This window comes from Phacochoerus africanus, chromosome 11 (assembly GCF_016906955.1).
Source record: "Phacochoerus africanus isolate WHEZ1 chromosome 11, ROS_Pafr_v1, whole genome shotgun sequence".
NCBI classification, from domain to species: Eukaryota; Metazoa; Chordata; class Mammalia; order Artiodactyla; family Suidae; genus Phacochoerus; species Phacochoerus africanus.
In genome coordinates this window covers 104574668-104598319 of record NC_062554.1, presented here as the reverse complement: position 1 = coordinate 104598319, position 23652 = coordinate 104574668, and the positions used below count along the sequence as shown (strand labels likewise).

Below are 23652 nucleotides of genomic sequence, written 5' to 3'. Positions count from 1 at the left end.
TTATGAAGTCCAAGTTATGACTTTTATATTTGATGCTTTTTGAGATCTAAGTTATTTTTGTCTAAAACGAGATTACTATGTTTTATTCCAAAAGCTTTTTTGTTTAGTTTTAATTATCTCTTATACATTTGAGATTTTTTTTTTGTCTTTTGTCTTTAGGGCCGCACCTGAGGCATATGGACGTTCTCAGGCTAGGGGTCTAATCGGAGCTGTAACTGCCAGCCCTTGCCAGAGCCACAGCAACGCCAGATCCGAGCCGTGTCTGTGGCCTGCACCACAGCTCACGGCAACGCCAGATCTTTAACCCACTGAGCGAAGCCAGGGATCGAACCCACAACCTCAGGTTCCTAGTTGAAATCGTTTCTGCTGCACTACGACAGGAACTCCTGAAGATTTTTTTTTTTTTTTAGTAAAGATATACCACATGAATTTTTTTATATAAATGTTCATTTGTTTTAGAATTATTTATTGAAAAAAGGTATCTTTTTCCTACTCAGTTATATAAGCACTTTTGTTGAAAGTCAGTTGATGATATTCATGTGGCTATCTTCTTTTTGGAATTGACTGTTCATTTTGTGTTTGCGTTCTTTTTTTTTTTTAGGGCCACACCCATGGCACATGAAGGTTCCCAGGCTACGGGTCTAATCGGAGCTGTAGCTGCTGGTCTATGCCAGAGCCACAGCAACGCCAGATCCGAGTCACATCTTTGACCTACACCACAGCTCATGGCAGCGCTGGATCCTTAACCCACTGAGGGAGGCCACGGATTGAACCCATGTCTTCAGGGTTGCTAGTTGGGTTCTTTAACCACTGAGCCACAATAGGAACTCCTGTGTTTGTGTTTTTTATCTCTTACTGCTTTGTAGAAATTCTTTATATATTATGAATATGAATCATTCACTGAATATATGAAAATAACTTTTTTCACTTTATGTCTTGATTTTTTACTACGTTAATGATGTCTTTGGTGAATAAGTTTTCTTGGGAGTTCCCATCATGGTGCAGCGGAAATGAATTCTGCTAGGAACCATGAGGTTGCAGGTTTGATCCCAGGCCTCACTCAGTGGGTTAAGGATCTGGTGTTGCTGTGAGCTGTGGTATAAGTTCCAGATGTGGCTCGGATTCAGTGTTGCTGTGGCTGTGGTGTAGACCAGCAGCTATAGCTCTGATTAGACCCCTAGCCAGGGAACCTCCATGGGCCGTGGGCATGGCCCTAAAAAACAAACAAAAAGTTTTCTTTTTTTCCCTTTTTTTTGCTGCACACAAGGCATATGGAAGTTCCCTGGCCAGAGAATGAATCCCAGCCACATCCATGGCCTATGCCTTATCTGTGGCAACACCAGATCCTTCAATCCAATGCACCAGGCTGGGGCTCAAACCTGCACCTCCACAGCAACCCAAGCTTCTGCATTCGGATTCTTTTTTTTTTTTTTTAATTTTTTAAAAATTATTTATTATTATTTTTTTCCCACTGTATGCATTCGGATTCTTAACTCACTGCACCACAGTGAGAAAACCCAGACTGCTTTTTAAATACAAGGTGAAAAAGGTACCTTTACATGAAGAAAAGACTACATGTAACATCACCAATAATAGAACACACTGACATCATATACCTCTTTTTTTTCTGCTTTATTTATATATTTTTATTTTTTACTTTTTTTGTCTTTTAAGGGCCACACCTGTGGCATGTGGAGGTTCCCAGGCTCAGGGTTGAATCAGAGCTGTAGCTGCCGGCCTACACCATGGCCATAGCAACATGGAATTTGAGTTGAGTCTTTGACCTACACCACAGCTCATGGCAATGCTGGATACCTGACCCGCTGAGAGAGGCCATGGATCGAACCTGCATCCTCATGGATACTAGTCGGATTCATCTCTGCTGTGCCACAATGGGAACTCCCATCATATACCTCTTGATGAAACATACTAAGATGCACACATCATCTATACAGTGTTCCTGACAAAATTATTTAAGTTGAATCTAATAGGGAACAGATGATAAAAATTGAGGAACATTCTGCAAACAGTAGAATTGAATTCTTCAAAGAAGTGAGTATATAAAAGAAAAAACCCAGGGATTCTTTTACAGTAAGGGATCTTAAAAAGTTATGGCAATGCCATGCATCAACCTTGACTGTATGCCAGAATGAGAAAAAAAGTCAGGACATTTTGAAAATTTAAATATGGCCACTGTATGTTATAGTCAGTAGTATTATAATAATAATAAATTTTCTTGGAGTGTTAATAGAATTCCGATTATGTAGGAGAATATCTTTGTTATTAGATCCTTAGTGAAATATTTAAGGGTCAAGAGTAAAAGTCTTCCAAAAACTCAAATAATTCATCATAAAACAAAACAAAAAACTCATATACGTGCTCACACATACAGAGGGAAAACAAAAGTGGTGAAATGTTCAAAATTGGTGCATATGGGTTGATATTGGTGCTCACTATATTTTTCCCATAAATTTAGGTTTTGTTTTTTGTTTTTTTTTTCCTGCTTTTTAGGGCTGCACCCATGGCATATGGAGGTTCCCAGGCTAGGGGTGGAATCTGAGCTACAGCTGCCGGCCCATACTACAGCCATAGCAGTGCCAGATCTGAGCTGTGTTTGGGACCAATATCGTAGCTCATGGCAATGCTAGATCCTTAACCCACTGAGTGAGGCCAGGGATTGATCGAGCAACCTCATGGTTCCTAGTCGGATTCGTTTCCACTGAGCTACAACCGGAACTCTGTAGGTTTGATATTTTTGAAAATAAAAAATTGAGAAAGTAAAAAGCTCTTCAGATTCAAGCAGTGCTGTTCCAGCGGGTTTAGCATCTTTAAAATAATCATACTCTCTCTCTTTTTTTTTTTGGTCTTTTCTAGGCCCATGTGGCATATGGAGGTTCCCAGGCTAGGGGTCTAATTGGAGCTGTAGCTGCCGGTCTACACCATAGCTCACAGCTCACAGCAATGCTGGATCCTTAACTACTGAGCAAGGCCAGGGATCAAACCCGCAACCTCATGGTTCCTAGCCGGATTCGTTAACCACTGAGCCAGGATGGGAACTAGCATCTTTAAAATAAATATTTTATTTATTTATTTTTGTCTTTTCTAGGGCTGCACCTGTGGCATTTGGAGGTTCCCAGGCTAGGGGTCTAATCAGAGCTTTTGCTGCTGGCCTAAGCCACAGCAATGCCAGATCCGAGCCGCGTTTGCAACCTAGACCACAGCTCACAGCAATGCCAGATCCTTAACCCACTGAGCGAGGCTGGGGATGGAACCCTCAACCTTATGGTTCCTAGTCAGGTTCGTTAACCACTGTGCCACGATGGGAACTCCATAAAATAAATATTTCAGAGCAGCTATTCTGATCAGTTAAAACTACAGATGATGGAGTTCCTGTTGTGGCTCAGCAGGTAAAGAACCCCGAGATAGTGTCTCTGAGGATGTGGGTTTGATCTCTGGCTTTGGTCAGTGGTTTAAGGATCCATTGTAGGGGTAAGCTGCAGTGTAGGCTGTGTATGAGGCTTGGATGCAACCCCTAGCCTGGGAACTTCCATATGCCCCTGGATGGCCTTAAAAAGAAAAAAAAGAAAAAAACAAAAACAAAAACAAAAAAACGCAGTTAAGGGACTAAATGGTCAGGATAAATATCTTTCAGAAATATAATTATTTAAATGAACAAGGGACCCCTGCAGTTATTTTTCTCACAGTCATCTTGATTAGGAAACATGATGCGTGAGTTTGGAGTCAGCTAGGCCTAAATTTGAATCGTTGGGTAAACCTCTTCAGGACTGTTTCCTCTTCGTAAGATGGAGAAAGAACTCCTTTGGTGGGTTGTTGAATTAAACTGTTACCTATGGTATTTACAGAGCTGGGCTTTGATTCGTGTGCAAACACTTAATTCAACCTTCCATGCTATTTGCATCGTTTCCTTCATCACACTCGAGCAATCCTCTGGGGTAAAGGTGAGAAATAAGATGACTTTTCCAAGGTCACACAGCTATTGAAGGACCCAGGTTTCCCAGCTCTTGGTCCTGTGCCCTTTACACACTCGCCGGAGAGGAGGGAGCAGCGCTCATGGGGATGCAAGGATGTAGAGGAGCAAAGGGGGAAAAGAGGCCGCGCGAGGAGAGGTGGTGTGAGACCCATGGAGGCGCTGGCCCAGGAAAGGCGCATGGAGAGGCGGGCGGCGCGACGGGCAGGGGTGGGTAGAGGGGCTATGGCTCGTGGCCCTATGCCGGGGAGAGGAAGGAGGCCTGGGCCAAACGCTGGGGCTCAGGAGCCGAAGGCCCAGACGGCGGCGGGGGCGGGAGCAGCGGTGGACGGGGGGGGGGGGGGGGGTCATTTTCGCCCAGGTGAGTCAGGCGGGTGGGTGCAGGTGGGTACGGGTGGCGCGGGAGGGACAGCGCGTTGGGTCTGGACCCCACCGGGTGGGTGGGGGCGGGGCGGGGGCGGGGCCGGCTGGGGGCGGGTCTTGCTGGGCCCCCAGCTGGAGCGGCAGCTGCGGCGGCGGCGCAGGCGCGGTCCCCGCCTCCTCCTGGCCGGCAGAACGAGTGGTGGCTGCATCCCGGCTCGGCTCCCGCGTCGCCGACGCCGCTGCCGCCGCGAAGCCCCCCTCCCCGCTTCCGCTGCGTCGCGATGAGCTCCCGGAAAGGTGAGTGGCCCGTGGCGTCCTCCCTTCCCTGCCACGCGGCCCCTGAGGCCGGTCTGCCCGACCGTTAATGTGTGTCTTCTCTTTCCTCAGTGCTGGCCATTCAGGCCCGAAAGCGGAGGCCGAAAAGAGAGAAACATTCGAAAAAGTGAGTCCTCGCTGCGCTAGTCTCCGGACCCCCGCCCCTGCCCGGTCGGGGGTAGCCCGCGGCCGCGCAGGGGAAAGTTGCTCGGGTCCCCGGGGCGGGCGAGCGGGCGGGCTGATCCCCCGGGACGCCGGCGCTCGCCTCCAGCGCGCCCCGCGGGCTGCCCGGGGGGAGGGGCTGACGGGCGGGGGAGGGGCGCGCTGGCCCGAGGCCAGCCCGCTGAGCATCCCGGACCCTCGGCCCCGTGGGTCCCAAGGCACAGGGGGCTGACGGACGAGGAGGCGCCGGGCGTGCGCAACGTCCCCGGCTCGCCGAGCTGTCCCGGGGGTCGCGGGCCTTCTTGGGAGGGGCGGTGGCGTCTGCAGGCCGGGCCCGGCCCCGCCGCGCCGAGTGCTGGCGTGAGGCTGCGGCGTTGCTCCCACCTGGCCACCTGGCCACCTGGGCCCTAGAGGAAGAGGAACGGAGTGTGAGAAAGAGTGTGTGTGTGTTGGGTGTCTCCTCCTCTTCCTCCCCGGCCCCCACCTTTCGGCCTTTCAGCTGAAAACCCGAGCTGGTTGTCAAGTGGTTTGCCTCGGGCGTGTTCCTGGCTCGAGTTCAGCTCCGAGACCTGTGCGTTTCGGCGCTTGGGTTTTTTTCCGAAACTTTCTGCCCGGGCCGAGCGTGCCTTCACTGCGCGGCGGCTGCGCCCGGGTCTCCGGCTGCGCGGGACCGGTGGGCGTGTGCGCGGGCGGTCCTCGGCGCGGCTGCCCAGCCCCTCATTGTGCTGGGAGGCGACGAACGGGGTGGTGATATTTAAAACGTGCCAGCCGCCAGCCACCCCCAGCCTGGCCGCGGACCGGAGTGGGAGCGCCCGGCGCTCGGGAAGTCTTTCCTGGAGAGCTGCTTCGGGACCGCGGAGCTCCGCCGTGTCTCTCCCTTTCCTGGTTTTGAAGAATCTATCAGCGTTCAGCATCTTTACTCCTCCCAGATTTGTGGCTTCCCTCTTCCATTTGAGCAAGAAATACCCTGTGTTAAATTTGCTACTATAGGGATAGCCCATCATCATCTTTAAATAAAATCACGAAATATTTCTTGTTTGTTTTCTTTAGGGGACGAACCTGCAGCCTTCCTAGGCTTTTCCCCTTCCTATTAGCCTTGATTTCTGCTTAGCGAATTTCACACCCATTGGTGGCGTCTATGAAAACTGCCTAAGTCTTTACTATTAATGTATCGTGATAGGATTTTTGTTCATTCAAACCGGAATATAACTTGAAAGTATGTTCAGCATTTCACAAAATGTCGGTAGCAACATCATAATGCCTTTAAAAAAAAAGAAAAACCTACTAGAGCGAGGAAAAAGTACTTATTAAGGACTTAAGGAACTGGTGGGTAAAAATTGGGTATTACATTCTCGAAACGTTAAATAGCAATGGATATTTGATAGTTTTAGATGCTTTAAAAATTAATGCTCTCAATCAGAACCTTACATTAGGCATTTCTTTTGGTGAACGACGGAAAGCCCATAAGTAAGAACTGTAATGTTTAGGATCCTGAGTGTTGGGTTTGGAGCACAACTTTCAACTCAAAGAGTTTATTCCTGCATAGCCCCCTTTTTTTTTTTCCAGAAAAGTTAATAGAAGTTGAAAAAGACATGCTGGGAGTTACCCTTGTGGCGCAGCGGAAATGAATCCGGCTAGTATCCATGAGAATGCAGGTTCAGTCAGTGGGTTGGGGATTCTGCCTTACGGTGAGCTGTGGTGTAGGTCACAGACAGGCTCGTATTCTGCAGTTGCTGTGGCGTAGCCCAGCAACTACAGCTCCAATTTGACCCCTAACCTGGGAACCTCCATATGCCGCGGGAGTGGCCCAAGAAATAGCAACAACAACAACAACAAAAAAGACAAAAGACAAAAAAAAAAAGAATTAGCATATAGGGAGTTCCCATTCATGGCTCAGCAGTAGTTAACCCAGCTAATATCCATGAGGATGCATGTTCCATGCCTTGCTCAGTGGGCTAAGGATCCAGTGTTGCTTCAAGCTGCAGTGTAGGTCACAGATGTGGCTTAGAACCAGCATTGCTGTGGCCCTAGCTTGGGAACTTCCATATGTCACAGGTGGAGCCCTAAAAAGCAAAAAAAAAAAGTGCATATCCACAATATTCAACTTTTACTCTCACAGGCTAATTTGTTGTTGTTTTCCCTTATCTATTGTAATCATGTGACTAGATTTGAGGGACGACGCCTCAGCCAGTGACTAAATGAACTGGCCAGTCTGTAAGGACTAGATAGCTGTGTTAACATAAAGTGTTTGATTGAGGCAGTGTCATTTTTCTTTTTCTTTTTTTCTTTTTACGGCTGCACCTGCAGCATATAGAAGTTCCAAGGCTAGGGGTTGAATTGGAGCTGGAGCCGAGGCCTATGCTACAGCTTGTGGCAATGCCAGATCCTCAATCCACTGAGCAAGGCCAGGGATCAAACCTGCATCCTCACAGACACCATGTTGGGTTCCTAACCTGCTGAGCCACAGTGAGAACTCGAAGACGTGAGAACTCGAAGACGTGTTTTTTTAAAGGGGTGTTTGATGTGTTTGATTAATTTACATATTCAACAAGTATTTGCATGCTCTTCCTAGGAAAGAGTAGTAGAGTTTTGAACAAGACAAGCAAACTTCTAATAAAGCTTACATTTTATGGGGGTTTGGGGAACCCTAAAGCAAAAGGGAGAAAATGAAGATGAGAACCATAAGTATAGTGGTAAGTGATATTTGAAAACTGCTAGTCAATTTGCTGCTTGCTTTTCATGCATTTGTCCCTTGTGACAATTCTCTGAGGTAGGCATTGTTGTTCTAACCACTTTACAAATGAAATGGGCACAGCCTGAGTAATTAACATGTCCAGCTGTTACGTTGAATCTAGTTAGGCTGGGACCAGAATCCACACTCATCTCTCTCAGGAGGTGATATTTGAACAGAAGTTAGAATAAGAAGATGAGTTGGAAGTGTGGCAAATGGGTTAGGAATGTTGGGGAAACCCAAAGGTTATGGTGGCTAGAGTGCTGCCCAAGAGGATGGTGAGGGGAGAGGAGTCAGAATGAATAGGGCCTGCCCTTGTAAACTATTGGGGGCAGAGGGATTAGAGTGACAGGATCTGATTCCTGTTTTAAAAAGACTACTGGTTGGGGGTGGAGGGAGGTGTGGACCAAGGGAGGAGTAGACACTGGCTTTCCTGGCTTATGGAGCTGGCCTTCCATGGTGACTTGGTGTGGACGCATGGAGTGCCACTAGTGAGAAGTGGTCATGTAGGGACTTTAGGATACTGGTAGCCTCAGAGGTATTCCTCATTTTATAGACTGGCCTGACAGAGGATAAGGTCACATCATTAGCTTAGTTTGGACCAGAATTCAGGTCTCCTGATGCTCAGTGTTTTTGCTTTTTGATTAATTCTCCAGAGGAGGAAAGGGAGTAATAGATCTAATTTTAAACTATATTAATATCATGAGTGACAAACTTGAATTATATGACTACATGAGCCTGGCTTGATGTAATAGGATATACTTTTGTCATTATCTACTTGTGTATGCAAGTGGCACTTCATTTTAATTCACTTCAGTTCTGTGAGCTTTTATGTACTGAGCCAGTTCTTATAGACTGCTTTTTTAGAACACTAGAATTTGTAGTTGTCAGAGATTAGATTAAGGTTTCTCTGTTTAACTGAGATTATTACATGTCAGATTGTTCTAGTGAGTTTAATTTGCTAATTATCAATTATGCTGCTTTGTGAGTAAAAGGCAGCAAGGAGGGACTACAGTGTCATTTCAAACATGAATCTTAAAAATTAGCTAAATCACATGGCTTGGGATAGATTTTTGCTTTGGAGCATGTGGATATATACAAAAATTTAAAAAGATTTTTATTTATTGATTTTCTCTAACTTTTATTGAGAGGTAATTCACATACTGTAAAATTTATTTTTAAAAATTTATGTATGTATTTTTAAATTGCATTAAATTTTATTTTATTTTATTTTTTGTTTGAGTCACCATTGGCATGTGGAAGTTCCTAGGCCAGGGATTGAACCCCTGCCACAGCAGTAACCAGGGCCACAGTAGTGACAATACCAGATCCTCAACCCGCTGAGCCACCAGGGAACTCCAAACACTTATTTTTTAAAGTGTATAATTTGCTGTTTTTTTTAGTATATTCACAAAGTTGTGCAACTATTGTCTAATTCCAGAAGCCCCATATTTGTTGAGCAGTCACTCCCCATTCTTCCCTGTCCCCAGCAATCAATTTATTTTCTTTCTGTTTAAACTTGCCTATTCTGGGTATTTTATATAAATTTAATTGTAACAATATATGGTCTCTTGTCTGATTTTTTTTTTTCACTTAGCGTAATATTTTCAAGGTTCATCCATTTTGTAGTATGTATTGGTACTTCATTCCTTTATATTGCCAAGTAACTTCTTACTGTGTTGATACACTACATTTCAGTTATCTAATCATCCACTGATGAACATTTGGGGTTTTTTTATACTTTTCGGCTTTAGGTTACATTTATTTTTATTTTTATTTATTTATTTTTTCTAACATTCCTATGTGTTATGTAGTACACATTTCTTTGTTTTTCAAAATATCTTATGTTCACTATTGCTAGAAGTAGAAATACATCTTTTTTAAAATTTAAGTGTATCTTTATTTGATACTACCTTTTAAAAATTGTAGTTAATTTAGGAGTTCCCATCGTGGCACAGTGGTTAACGAACCCAACTAGGAACCGTGAGGTTTCGGGTTCAATCCCTGGCCTTGCTCAGTGGGTTAAGGATCCGGCGTTGCCGTGAGCTGTGGTGTGGGTCACAGACGTGGCTTGGATCCCGCGTTGCTGTGGCTGTGGCATAGGCCGGTGGCTACAGCTCAGATTCGACCCCTAGCCTGAGAACCTCCATGTGTTGCGGGAGCGGCTCAAGAAAAGGCAAAAAGACCAAAAAAAAAAAATTTGTAGTTAATTTACAATGTTGTGTCAGTTTCTGCTGTAGAGCAGAGTAATGCAGTAATACATATATATGTATATATATATTCTTTTTAAAAAAATAATTATTTTCCGTCATGATCTATCCTAGGAGATTGGGTATAGTTCCCTGTGCTATACAGTAAGACGTTATTGTTTATCCATAATAAACGTAATAGATTGTGGAAGTTGCACTTGTGGCTCATTAGTGATGAGCCTGACTGGTATCCATGAGGATGTGAGTTTGATCCCTGGCCTTACTCAGTGGGTTAAAACATCTGGCATTGCTGTCAGCTGTGGTGTAGATCATAGATGTGGGTTGGATCTGGCGTTTCTGTGGCTGTGGTATAGGCCGGCAGCTGCAAATCTGGTTAGACCCCTAGGCTGGGAACTTCCATATGCTGTGGGTTCAGCCCTAAAAAGCTGAATAAATAAATGAATGTAATAGTTTGCATCTACTAACCCCAAACTCCCAGTCCTCCCCACCTCCCCCTTGGCAACCACAAGTCTATTCTCTATGTCTGTGAGTCTGTTTCTGTTTTGTAGATAGGTTCATTTGTGCCATATTTTATTGTGTTTTGTCATTGTTTTTGCTTTTTAGGGCCACACCTGCAGCATATGGAGGTTCCCAGGCTAGGGATCGAAACAGAGCTACAGCTGCCAGCCTACACCACAGCCACAGCAACATCAGATCTGAGCCGCATCTGTGACTTACACACAGCTCACAGCAACGCCAGATCCTTAACCCACTGAGTGAGGCCAGGGATTGAACCCGTAACCTCATGGTTCCTAGTGGGATTTGTTTCCACTGCACCATGACAGGAACTCCTGTGCCATATTTTAGATTCCACATACAAGTGAATCATGAGGTAGTTGTCTTTCTCTTTCTGACTTATTTTACTTAGTATGATAATCTCTAGGTCCATCCATGTTGCTGCAAATGCCATTATTTCATTCTTTTTTCCTTTTTTTTTCTTTCTTTCTTTTTAGAACCACACCTGCGGCATATGGAAGTTCTCAGGCTAGGGGTTGTTGAATCGGAGCTATAGCCATTGGCCTTTGCCACAGCCACAGCAACGTGGGATCTGAGCCTCGTCTACAGCCTATACCATAGCTCACGGCGATGCCGGATCCCTGACCCACTGAGCGAGGCCAGGGATTGAATCCGAAACCTCATGGATTCTAGTCAGATTCGTTTTTGCTGCGTCATGAAGGGAACTCCCTTGTTCTTTTTCATAGCTGAGTAGTATTCTGTTGTATATATGCATCATATCTTGACATTTCTCTTTTAATGGACATTTAGGTTGTTTCCGTGTTTTGGCTTTTGTGTATAGTGCTGCCATGAACACAGGGGTGCATGTATCTTTTTAAATTATAGTTTTGGGAGTTCTGTTTTGGCTCAAGGGTAATGGACCTGACTAGTATCCATGAGGATGTGGGTTTGATCCCTGGCCTCACTCAGTTTGGCATTGTTGTGAGCTGTGGTGTAGGCTGCAGACTTGGCTTGGACCAGGAGTTGCTATGGCTGTGGCTTAGGCCAGCAGCTGTAGCTCCAATTTGACCCCTAGCCTGGGAATTTCCATATGCCTCAAGTGCAGCTCTGAAAAGCAAAAAAAAAAAAAAAAAAAAAAGTCTGGCTATATACCAAAGAGTGGGATTTATAAATTACTTTTTTGACTCCTTTCTTTTTATTTATTTATTTATTTGCCTCCACCTGTGGAATGTGGAAGTTCCTGGGCCAGGGATTAAACCTGTACCACAGCAGCAACCCAGGCCACTGTAGTGACAGTGCTGGATTCTTAACCTGTTGTGCCACAAAGGAATTCCTTAATTCCTTTTTTTTAAATTAAAAATTTTTGTTTTGAAATAATAGGACTCAGAAGAAGTTGCAGAGATACTACAGAGTTCCTTGTGTACCCTTTATCCAGCTCCCCTCCATGGTGATATCTTACACAACCTTAGAACGTTGTCAAAACTAGGAAATTGACTTTGGCATGATGCTGTTAACTCAAGTAAAATGTTACTAGTTTTTACATGATGCTATTTAACTCAAGTAAAATTTTACTAATTTTATAAGTTGTATGTGTATATGTGTGCAGTTCTATCAGGTGTTATCACTTTTATCTCATCACCATGATTAGGTTGTAGAACTTTTTCTTCATCACAAACTCCCTCTTGTTACACCTTTTAAGGATCATGCCTTACCTTTAGCCCTGATCCCTGTTAAGCACAGGTCTGTTATCTATCACTGTAATTTTGTCACTTTGAGGAAGTTGTATAAGTGCGGTTATATAATATGTAACCTTGTGAGATTAGTCTTATTTAGGCAGCATAATGCACTTGAAGCTCATCCATGTTGTTGGGTCTATCAGTAACTTTTTTACTGCTGAGTAGTATTTTACAGTCTGAATGTACCACAGTTTCATTATCTATTATCCAGTCATCTGATGAAGGACATTTAGAGAGGTTCTAGTTTTTGATTCTTATAAATAATGCTGCTGAATATTCCTGTACAGGGTGTTTTTTTTTTTTTTTTTTTGTAAATGTTTCCATTTCTGTAGATTAAATACCCCAGAGTGTGATTGCTGGAGGACTTTTGTTTGTATTTTGACTTTCTAGCAAGTCAGCAACTTGGTCTCTTGGTACCTTGTCTGTCTTTCTCTCTTTTTCGCTCTTCATAAAATCAGTGATCTGTATGTACACTGTTGGTAACGGGATTCTGTGTTCTTTGGTCTCTTGATTTTCTATTGGCAGGTGGATCCAGTAGGTAATTGCTTATCTATTTTCTTATAGTATGTGTGAATCCTGATTGCTGCAGAAAATGATAGACATGGGATTGGTGGCATTGGGTCAGTAAATCACAGGTGAGACAATTTAGGAATGCTGTCATTTATATTTGTTAGGTAAGCCTCAACCCTGCCCTGTAGTATAAACTCAAGCTCACAAGCCCATGACTTTGGAATCCCTTGCATGGAAGGTAATCACTTGTTTTTGCCTTCTTGCTTTGTTCTATACACTTGTTTATTCAACCGTCATTTTTGCTCACCAGCAATATATGGAGTTTAGGTTGCTGCACATCTTTTCCACACTTGACAATGTCATTCTTTTTAATTTTAGCTATTCTAGCTGTGTATCAATGCCCAATTGTGGTTTTAATTTGCATTTTTCTGAGTGATGGTGTTGGACATCTTTTCCTATGTTTGTTGGTCATTTGAATTTCCTATTTTATGAAATGCCTGTTTGGTCTTTTGCCCATTTAAAAAATTGGATAGTAAATCTTTTCTTTAAGAAAATTGTGAGTTTTATTGGGATATAATTTACATACCATACAATTAATCTCCTTAAAGTGTACAGTTCAGTAGTTTTTAGTAGATTCAGAGTTGTGTTAAACTGTATCTTGAAGAGTCAGTAATAACTTGCCAAGTTAATAGGAGGCAGGAGGGTGAGGGCCTCCCAAGCAGAAGCAGCACTGTAATTGGTGTAAATATGTGGAGGTGTAAGTGGATGCTTGTATTTCTGGAATGTCAAGCAGGAAGGTATGGCTGGAGTGCAGGGGGTGGTGAGCATTTAGTGGGCTCATTGCTGTGGGTACAGATTGAGATGTTTAGAAAGGCTACTCTAGCTATTGTGTAGAGAATGGCTTAGAGGCCATTAGGAGGCTGTTGCAGGAGACTTTAGGAGATTGGTGGGTATCAACAGAGAAGTCACTGGATTTAGTGTCCATTTTATGTGGGAGGAGAGGGGAGGAGTCTAGGATGAATCCCAGGTTTCTGAATTAGCGAAATTTGTGGATGGTGTTGCCAGAGAATGCAGAGCAACTTTGGGAAAAGCTAATGATAGCTTTCCTTAGACAGTTAGTGTCTGGTTAACTTCCCGTTAGAGACTCTGGTCAGTGTTTGTCACTGGAGCACTCTGAGAAAAGCTCTGCTTAGGAGATGCAAATGTTGGGCATAGTTGGTGGCTCTTGGCTGAAGGTGTTGAATGTAAAGAGAGGAAAGCCACAGGTAGAATAAAGGAAGAGCCAGAGAGATGGGAGAATGAGGAGAAAGCTGATTCACAGAAACCAAGGAAATAAAGCATTTCTAGAAGGGAATGGTCATTCTGCAAAAAAAAAAAAAAAAAAAAAATTCAAGTGAAATGAATGCTAATCTTGGCCTTTGACTTGGCAGTTAGGAAATCATTAGCGACTACATTTGGAGGAGTCTCAGCATATTGCTTTTAGACACAGAAAGCCTGTAGCCCTATGAGTGAATGGGATGAGAGTGTAGTCTTTTTTTTTTAAAGACATAGTAGAATAAGCTTGCTGCTTCTCCTCTCCTCCTTTTTTTTTTCTTTTTTTCTTTTTTTCTTTCCTGCAGCATTTGGAAGTTGACAGGCTAGGGGTTGAATTGGAGCTGCCAGCCTACTCCACAGCCACAGCAATTAGGGATCAAAGCTGTGTCTGTGACCTATACCACAACTCATGGCAATGCCAGATCCTTAACCCACTGAGTGAGGCCAAGGATTGAACCTATGTCCTCATGGATACTCGTCAGGTTTGTAACCCTCTGAGCCCAATGGGAACTCCCTAAATAAGCTTTCTCTGTGTAAAGGAGAGAAGGAGAGAGGGCATGGTTCTTGAGAAGTGGTTTTTTTTTTTTTTTTCTTTTTCCCTTTGCAAAATGTAATTGAGTAGCAAGGAGCTAGAAGAAAAGGAGAGGTGGCAAGAAGGGGTGTTTGAAGCAAAAGCCCTGAGTTGAGAGGGAGGGATGGGATGAGAGCACCCATTTGCTTTTTTTTTTTTTTTTTTGGTCTTTTTGCTATTTCTTGGGCCGCTCTTGCGGCATATGGAGATTCCCAGGCTAGGGGTCCAATCAGAGCTGTAGCCACCGGCCTACGCCAGAGCCACAGCAACGCGGGATCCGAGCCGCATCTGCAACCTACACCACAGCTCACGGCAACGCTGGATCATTAACCCACTGAGCAAGGGCAGGGATCGAACCCGCAACCTCATGGTTCCTAGTCGGATTCGTTAACCACTGCAGCACGACTGGAACTCCCCCATTTGCTTTTGATAGATGGAGATTGTCTTCTTCCCTCTGAGAAGAGGAAGGCTGTAGGCTGCATGTAGACTGGATTGCTGGAATCCAAATAGCTGGAATCATATAGCACATGATAATTGGCATCATAACCACATTCATCGTCTTTGAAAAATCCAAAAAAGTCAAATGGAGAAATATCCAGCCCCAAGGTTGTGTATCCATAGTAGGTGCTCAGTAAAAGGTGGCTATGGCTATTAGGCCTTGGTTATCGCTCTCTGATTTTTTTCTAAATGGTTTGTTCAGTCTTCTCAACTCTATTGCATTTCTCCATGTACTTGAGTGTTGAGATTTTGACTTCTCTGTTACCACTTTAGTTCCCTGTTGTTTTAATTATTGTAATTCCGAATACATTTTAGGTTTTGGTAGGGGAAGGGGACTCCCGTATCGCCTGTATGTAGCTTGTCACAATTTTTTTTTCCCAGAATTTTTGGGCTATTCTTGCATATTTATTTTTAAGATTATATTTCTAAGTTCTTTCTCTAGTTTATTTTTGCTGTTTGATGTAAGATAATATTGACTTTGTGGATTAATTTAGGGAAACTTGACAAATCTTGAATTGGAAACACATTTAAAAGATTACTTTTTTCTGATTTTAAAAATACTGTGTATCATATCTGGAAACTATAGAAATATATTAAGAAGAAAACAAAAATGACTGAAATTGTTACCAATCAGCAAGATATAGATGGGACCTTGTTTGTATTTTTGTTTTTTTTCTTCTAGTTTTTTTTTTTCATCTCTGTGGTTTTTGTCACTTAATCATCTCATATATGAATGATATTGTGTCCTGCTTTCCATATTTAACATTTTGTTGTAAACATCTTTAATATCCTTACACACTTTTCATAACCAATTTTAACTGAATAATATTCTAATTTACTTAACTGCTTAATTTGTTTAAATATTTCCTTCTTACTTTTTTTTTTTTAAGGGCTGTATCAGCGCTGTATGAAAGTTCCCAGGCTAGGGGTTGAATCAGGGCTGTGGCTCCCGGCCTACACCATAGCCACAGCAACATGGGATCTGAGCTGTGTCTGTGACCTACGCTGTAGCTCACGGCAATGCTGGATCTTTAACCCACTAAGCAGGGCCGGGGATTGAATTTGTGTCCTCATGGATGCTAGTTGGGTTCGTTACTGCAGAGCTGCATGGGGAACTCCAGTATTTCTTTATTGCTGGAAAAATGTTTACTGTTTCAGACATTATATTATTTCAGTGAATATCTGTCTGCATTTCAGATTTTCTTTGATTACGTCAAGTCTTAGAAACGGAAATATGGAATCAAAGACAGTAAACTTTTTTAAGACTCCCAGTTTTGGAAAGTGCTTTCAAAGGGGAGTCAGTAGGGCTAGAAGTAGCTAATTATGGGACACAGAAAGGAAAACAATTAGAAAAAAAAGGTAATTAGAAGTTCCTGTTGTGGTTCATCCAGTTAAGGACCCACTATTTCTGTAAGAATGCGGGTTTGACCCCTGGCCTTGCTCAGTGGATTCAGGATCCAGCATTGTTGCAAGCTTAGGCGTAGGTCCCAAATGTGGCACAAGTACAGATCTGCTGTTGCTGTGGCGTAGACATCAGCTGCAGCTCAGATTTGACAGGTGTGGCCATAAAAAGAAAAAAGACAAAGTTTTACTGAAAACATTACACTTAGTGAAGACTAAGAAAATTGGGAGAAGTGTTTGGAGATGGGAAAGATATTTTGTTTTAGGCACCCTGAATTTAAAGTGACAGCCTCAAGGAGGTACATTATTGGGAACTGGTGTGCAGGTGGGAGGCTGAGACTTAAAGTACATCTTTGAGGACAGTTAAGACAGCAAGATCAGCTTTCCGAAGGGAAGCAGATGGAGAGGAGAAGGTTGGGAAACTTAGAAAATGCCTATTGGGCAAAATAAGAGAAAGGAAGCTAAATATAAGTTTAAAGAGGATAAATAAATGGGACAGGGAAGCTTAAGGAGAATGGTTTTTGAGAAAAGTTCATTAGATTCATTAATTTAGTCCATCACCAATGCCCTTTGTATTTCAGGGGATAGTATTTCTTCTTTCTTTTTTTATATTTTAAATGATTTTTATTTTTTTCTCTTATAGTTGGTTTACAGTGTTCTGCCAATTTTCTGCTGTACAGCAAATGACCCAGTCACACATACATATCTGCATTCTTTTTCTCATATTATCATCCATCATGCTCCATCACAAGTGACTAGACATAGTTCCCAGTGCCATACAGCAGGATCTCATTGCTTATCCATTCCAAATGCAGTAGTTTGCATCTGTTAGCCCCAAACTTGCAGTCCATCCCACTCCCTCCCCCTCCCCCTTGGGAACCACAGGTCTGTTCTCCCGGAAGTCCATGCATTTCTTTTCTGTGGAAAGCTTTATTTGTGCCGTATATAAGATTCCAGATATAAGTGGTATCATATGGTATTTGTCTTTCTCTTTGTGACTTACTTCACTTAGTATGAGTCTCTAGTTCCAACCATGTTGCTGCACATGGCATTATTTTATTATTTTTTATGGCCGAGTAGTATTCCATTGTATATATATACCACATCTTCTTAATCCATTCATCTGTCGATGGACATGTAGGTTGTTTCTATGTCTTGGCTATTGTGAATAGTGCTGCAGTGAACATACGGTATGTATCTTGCTGTATCTTTTTCAAGGAAAGTTTTGTCTGGATATATGCCGAAGAGTGGGATTGCTGAGTCGCATGTTAGTTCTATGTATAATTTTCTAAGATACCTCCATACTGTTTTCCATAGTGGCTGTACCAACTTACGTTCCCACCAACAGTGCAGGAGCGTTCCCTTTTCTCCACACCCTCTCCAGCATTTGCTATTTGTGGACTTATTAATGATGGCCATTCTGACTGGTATGAGGTAGTATCTCATGATAGTTTTGATTTGCATTTCTCTAGTAATCAGGGATGTTGAGCATTTTTTCATGTGCTTGTTGGCCATCTGTATATCTTCTTTGGAGAAATGTCTATTCAAGTTTTTTGCCCATTTTTTCCATTGGGTTGTTGGCTTTTTTGGTGTTGGGTTGTATAAGCTGTTTGTATATTTTAGAGATTAAGCCCTTTTCAGAAAGTTGCATCATTTGAAACTATTTTCTCCCATTTCATGAGTTGTCTTTTTTTTTTTTTTAATGATTTCCTTCACTGTGCAAAAACTTATAACCCTGTTGTATTTAAAGTGGAAAAAGTGGCTCTATTCTGGGATAATTGGCTGGTAAAGGCTTGGTGCTAACCATCTGGCCTTTCCCTCATCCACTGTGGTCCTTCCCAAGGCAGCTCCCTGAAACAGAGCTTTAATTCAGGCCTTTATTTCTCCTTTTCTCTTTCAGTGGAGAACTTTTGGTGATGGAGCAATGAGAGGGACTGAAGAAACAGTTACTTGATTAAGGTCCCTATTTATTCCTTGAGCCAGTTTAGAGTATTTGTTTAGACTCCTGGATTCTGATCCAGTGGTTTTTGAAACTACCATTTAGTCTACAGAGAGACAAATCATTCTGAGACTGCTACAAAAGGTAAAGTTTTTAAGCCCCCAAAGAGAGATTATTGTAAGAACCTTATTTTTTAATTCTTCTCTTTATTATCAAAAAAAGAAAATATATTCTTTTTCTCTGAATGGAGACTTTTTTTTTTGCTTTTTAGGGGTGCACCTGTGGCATATGGAGGCTCCCAGGCTAGGGTTCGAATCGGAGCTGCAGCTGCCGGCCTACACCACAGCCACAGTAACTAACACCAGATCTGAGCCAAGTCTGTGACCTACACCACAGCTCACAGCAACACCGGATCCTTAACCACTGAGCGAGGCCAGGGATTGAACATGCAGTCTTCATGGTTCCTAGTTGGATTCAATTCCACTATGCCACAAAGGGAACTACTGAGACAATTCTTAACATGTCGCATAGGCCTGGACTGTTTTATCAAGTGCATCTATGATAGGAGTTGCTGCTTTTTTTTTTTTTTGGTCTTTTTGCCTTTTCTAGGGCCGCTCCCTTGGCATATGGAGATTCCCAGGCTAGGGGTCTAATCGGAGCTGTAGCCACCAGCCTACGCCAGAGCCACAGCAACGCCGGATCCGAGCTGCGTCTGCGACCTACACCACAGCTCACGGCAACGCCGGATTGTTGACCCACTGAGCAAGGGCAGGGACCGAACCTGCAACCTCATGGTTCCTAGTCGGATTCATTAACCACTGAGCCATGACGGGAACTCCAGGAGTTGCTTTATGTAGAAAATTTTTTTCTGCAATCAGACAGTTTTGAAAAAGGTATGGCTGTATTTTCTATCTTAGGTTTAAAAACTTGGTTTTGTTTTTCAGCAGCTACAAGGCTGAGGCTTTGCTTTGTGTATCCTTTATATTACTGTTAACCCTGTAGGTTAACAGTAATAGCAGATCTGTTCTCCTCTTCCCCTTACCTCCACTTATGCCTGCTACCTGCAGTGTCTTTATGATCCAGTTAATGGACACTTGAGGATATGTTTACCTTTTAGAGGATACTGGGCTTTTTAGCTTTGCTCTTAAAGTTTGAATCCCATTACTTTGTGTGGGCATAGATTATCTTACTTCCCCAACTTACCAGAGAAGAGGTGATAGTTTCCCATTTTCCCAAAGTCTGGTTAGTCTTTGAATATTCTTCACTAAGGCTGATACTGCTGTCAGAGGCAGCTGACTAGGGTTCAAGTTTTGAAGGCATCACTTTTCTCAGTGGTGTTAGATGAGTTATTTAATTGTTTTAAGTCTGAATTTTTTCATCTGAAAATAGCTAATAATATCTCTCAGAGACGAAATATGGGGATTAAGTAAGATTGTGTGGCACATAATAAATACTCAAATGGCAGGTATTAGTTATTTTAGGGTGTTTCAGTTGTATTTTAGGATTTTTTATAGTAGGGAAAAGGGAAACTATGGAAGTAGATAAAATTTTCTTATGCATCTGCCCATGAACATATTTTTATTTATTTTGGCCACCTTAAATCTTTGTTTTTCTCAATAATAACTACTAGAAGTTAGTGATAGGAGATATATTGTGTCAGTGTAGATCCTTATAGTGAATTAGAGCAATGAAATTATGAACCACGAGATCTAAAAATCATGAAGGAGATATTCATTGTTCAGAGCAGGTCATCTCTATCTTAGTCTATAATTTGAAACCGGAATATTCTAAAGGAACAGGGAGGAGACTGAGACATGCGATGAAAGAAATGGGTCATTCTTGGGAGTTCCCATCGTGGCACAGTGGTTAACGAATTTGACTGGGAACCATGAGGTTGTGGGTTCGATCCCTGGCCTTGCTCAGTGGGTTAAGGATCTTGTGTTGCCGTGAGCTGGGGTGTAGGTCGCAGATGTGGCTTGGATCTGGCGTGGCTGTGGCTGTGGCTTAGACCCCTAGCCTGGGAACCACCGTGTGCCGCACGTGCAGCCCTAGAAAAGACAAAAGTCATTCTTGTAGTAGCTTTTATTTATTTATTTACTTCTATTTTTTATTTTTTTGTTTTTGTGCCTTTTCTAGGGCTGCTTCCCACAACATATGGAGGCTTCCAGGCTAGGGGTATAATCAGAGCTGTAGAGGCCTGCCTGTGCTAGAGCCACAGCAACACGGGATCCAAGCTGCGTCTTTGACCTATACCACAGCTCACGGCAACGCTGGATCCTTAACCCACTGAGCAAGGCCAGGGATCGAACCCACAACCTCATGGTTACTAGTCGGATTCATTAACCACTGTGCCATGATGGGAACTCCTATTTATTTATTTTTACTTAATTTTATTACATTTGTAGGTGTACAACAATCATCACAACCACATTTTACAGCGTTTCCATCCCAAGCCCTTTGTGCATCCCCCCACCCCCCCAACCTGTCTCATTTGGAAACCATAAATTTTTCAAAGTCTGTGAGTCAGTATCTGTTCTGCAGAGAAGTTCATTGTGTCCTTTTTTTAGATTCCACAGCTTTTAAAATATATTAAAAATTTTTTATTTATTCATTTGGCCATGCCCACAACATGCAGAAGTTCCTGGGCCAGGGATCAAACCTGAGCCATAGCAGTGAAAATGCCTAATCCTTAACCCCTAGGCCATCAGGGAACTCCTAAAATTTATTTTTTATTTTTTTAATAGTGTTTAAACTGAGTCCAAAAGGGTAATAAACATTTGGTATCCTTTGTTTAATGAGATAAATGTATTTTGAGCAAGATTGAAAAATTGCTTTTTGCTAAAGGAGTTCTAGTTTCCTGTTAATTTATATCAAGAAGTCACAGTGGTTTCTTAATATTTCTTTTTTTCCTAATGAAAATAATTCTTAATAGACTGAGTTGAGAACTTTGGCTAATAATGGATTAAGGGTGTTTCTCAGGCCTGAACCATAGTGTGTATTGTTGTTTAGGCAGGAAATGCTTTGCAGACTATTGGTCTCAGAGACTCCCCTTTCCCATACTTTGCCTCTTATATTTTCTACAAGACCAGATAAATTCCTCTGAAAGTAGAGATCCTTGACTCTGTAACTTGAAGTTTAGAAAAGTTTAAAAATGAGACTTATTCCTTCTGTTTGATACAGATGCAGTCTTACACTTCCTTAGGGAAAAGCAGATATGGGCTGATCATGCCTTAATTTTAAACCAAGTATATGTGACATTGGGCTATATGAAATTGGCTTTTTTTCTTTAAATGTCAGAATACCATAAAATTTCGCATGGTTCATCTGATATAAATAATAGCTAATATAGCACCTGCCATTTATTAAATATTTAATAAATGTATGTTAAGCATTCTCTTAAATGCTTAATATGCATTTATTATGTTTACTTTTTACAGCAACTTTATTTTGTTTTTTTGCTTTTTAGGGCTGCACCTGTGGCAATATGGAAGTTCCCAGGCTAGGGGTCGAATCAGAGCTGCAGCTGCTGGCTTACACCACAGCTACAGCAATGCCAGATCTGAGCTGCGTCTGCAACCTACATCACAGCTCATGACAATGCTGGATCCTTAACCCACTGAGCTAGGCCAGGGATCGAACCCACATCCTCATGGATGCTATTTGGGTTCATTTCTGCTGGGCCACAATGGGAACTCCTGGGTTTTCATTTTTAAAAAATTTACTTATTTTTAAAAATTGAGCTTTGAAAATTTTCAGCTGTTCACGATCCATTTATCCTACTGTAAAGAGGCGTCACTTTTGTAGGAGATTATCTTTTATCTGGTTTTGGTTCACATCCTTTGGGTTCCTTCCCCATTTCCTAAAGATAGAACATAGCCTATTCATTTCATTTAGAGTTTTATACTTACCAGCTACAGTGAGACAGCCTACCCAGAGCTAACCCCACGGCTTTTGCTTTCTCCTATTGGTATGAATGTGAGAGGATGTGAAATGAAATTATTGAAGCTGTTTTGTTACCAAGCAGATCCTGAAAATGAGCAGAGAACACATCCTAGCCAAGAAGTGAGAGACACCCAGTCCTGATGATGGTTAAGCTTGGCTTTGTCTGAAGCAAGAGCTACCTGCTAGACTTTCAGTTTTTGGCTTAAGCCGGGTTGAATTGAATTTTCTATGACATAAAACTGAAAGAGCAGCATCACTCATAATGGCCTGGTGGAAACAACCCAATGTCTTGTCAGCTGATGAATGGATAAGCATAATGTAGTACATCCACAATGGATTATTATTATTATTATTATTATTGGTCTTTTTGCTTTTCCTAGGGCCGCTCCCTTGGCAAATGGAGGTTCCCAGGCTAGGGGTCTAATCAGAGCTGTAGCTGCTAGCCTATGCTAGAGCCGCAGCAACTTGGGAACCGAGCCGCAACCTACACCACAGCTCACGGCAATGCCAGATCCTTAACCCACTGAGCAAGGCCAGGGATCGAACCCGCATACTCATGGTTTCTAGTTGGATTTGTTAACCACTGAGCCACGAGGTAACTCCTCACAATGGAATATTATTGAGCAGTAAAATGAATGAAGTCCTGTTACATATTGCAACATATATTTACTTTGAAAACATTTTGCTAAATATAAGAAGCCAGTCATAAATGACCACATACTGTGTTATTCCATTGATAGTGAAATGCCTAGAATAGGTAAATCCATAGAGAAGGAGAAGGAAAGCAGAGTAGTGGTTGCTTGGGGCTGGGGGAAATGGGCAGTGATTGTTGATGGCTGTGAGTTAATTTTGGGGGTGATGAAAATATTCTGAAATTGATTCTAAAGTTGGTGCTGGTTGTGCAACTCTCGGAATATACCAGAAGTCATTGAGTTGTATAATTTTTTTATTTTTAAATAGTTTCTGATTTTTAAAAATTTTAATTGAAAAATTTTATTATAGTTGGAGTCATATATTTTAAATGGGTGAATTGTATGATCGGTGAATTATACCTGACTAAAGCTGTTATAAAAAAATTATTCTAAGAGATAACACCATTATTGTTTTCATATGTTTCATTTTATATATATATATATTTTTTCGTCTTTTTAGGGCCTCACCCGCAGCATGTGGAGATTCCCAGGCTAGGGGTCAAATCGGATGGAGCTATGGCTGCTGGCCTGTGCCAGAGCCACAGCAACACCAGATCTGATCCTCGTCTGTGATCTATACCACAGCTCATGGTGTTGCTGGGTCCTTAACTCACTGAATGAGGCCAGGGATCAAACCTGTGTCCTCATGAATACTAGTCAGATTTGTTTCCACTGAGCCACGGCGTGAACTCCTGTTCTCATTTTATAGATGAGGAACTGAGGCACAGCAGTGTTAAGTGACAGGCCCCTTGTTGAGATCAGGTAGGTTGTTGAGCTGGGATTCA

At 42.4% G+C, this 23652-nt stretch overlaps 1 protein-coding gene across 5 annotated transcripts in view; it reads left to right on the top strand.

The window, feature by feature from the left end:
- Positions 1-4510: 4510 nt before the first annotated feature.
- SRPK2 (SRSF protein kinase 2) overlaps positions 4511-23652 on the top strand; it is a 266705-nt gene continuing 247563 nt past the window's right edge. For 3 of the 5 annotated variants that reach the window (XM_047753703.1, XM_047753707.1, XM_047753702.1), the window contains exons 1-2: positions 4526-4648; positions 4739-4793. In XM_047753703.1, the coding sequence (XP_047609659.1) occupies positions 4633-4648; positions 4739-4793 (71 nt within the window). In that variant the 5' untranslated portion in view covers positions 4526-4632. Of the gene's footprint in view, positions 4649-4738; positions 4794-23652 lie in introns of all 5 variants that reach the window. The other 2 variants (XM_047753704.1, XM_047753701.1) reach the window with 1 other exon arrangement.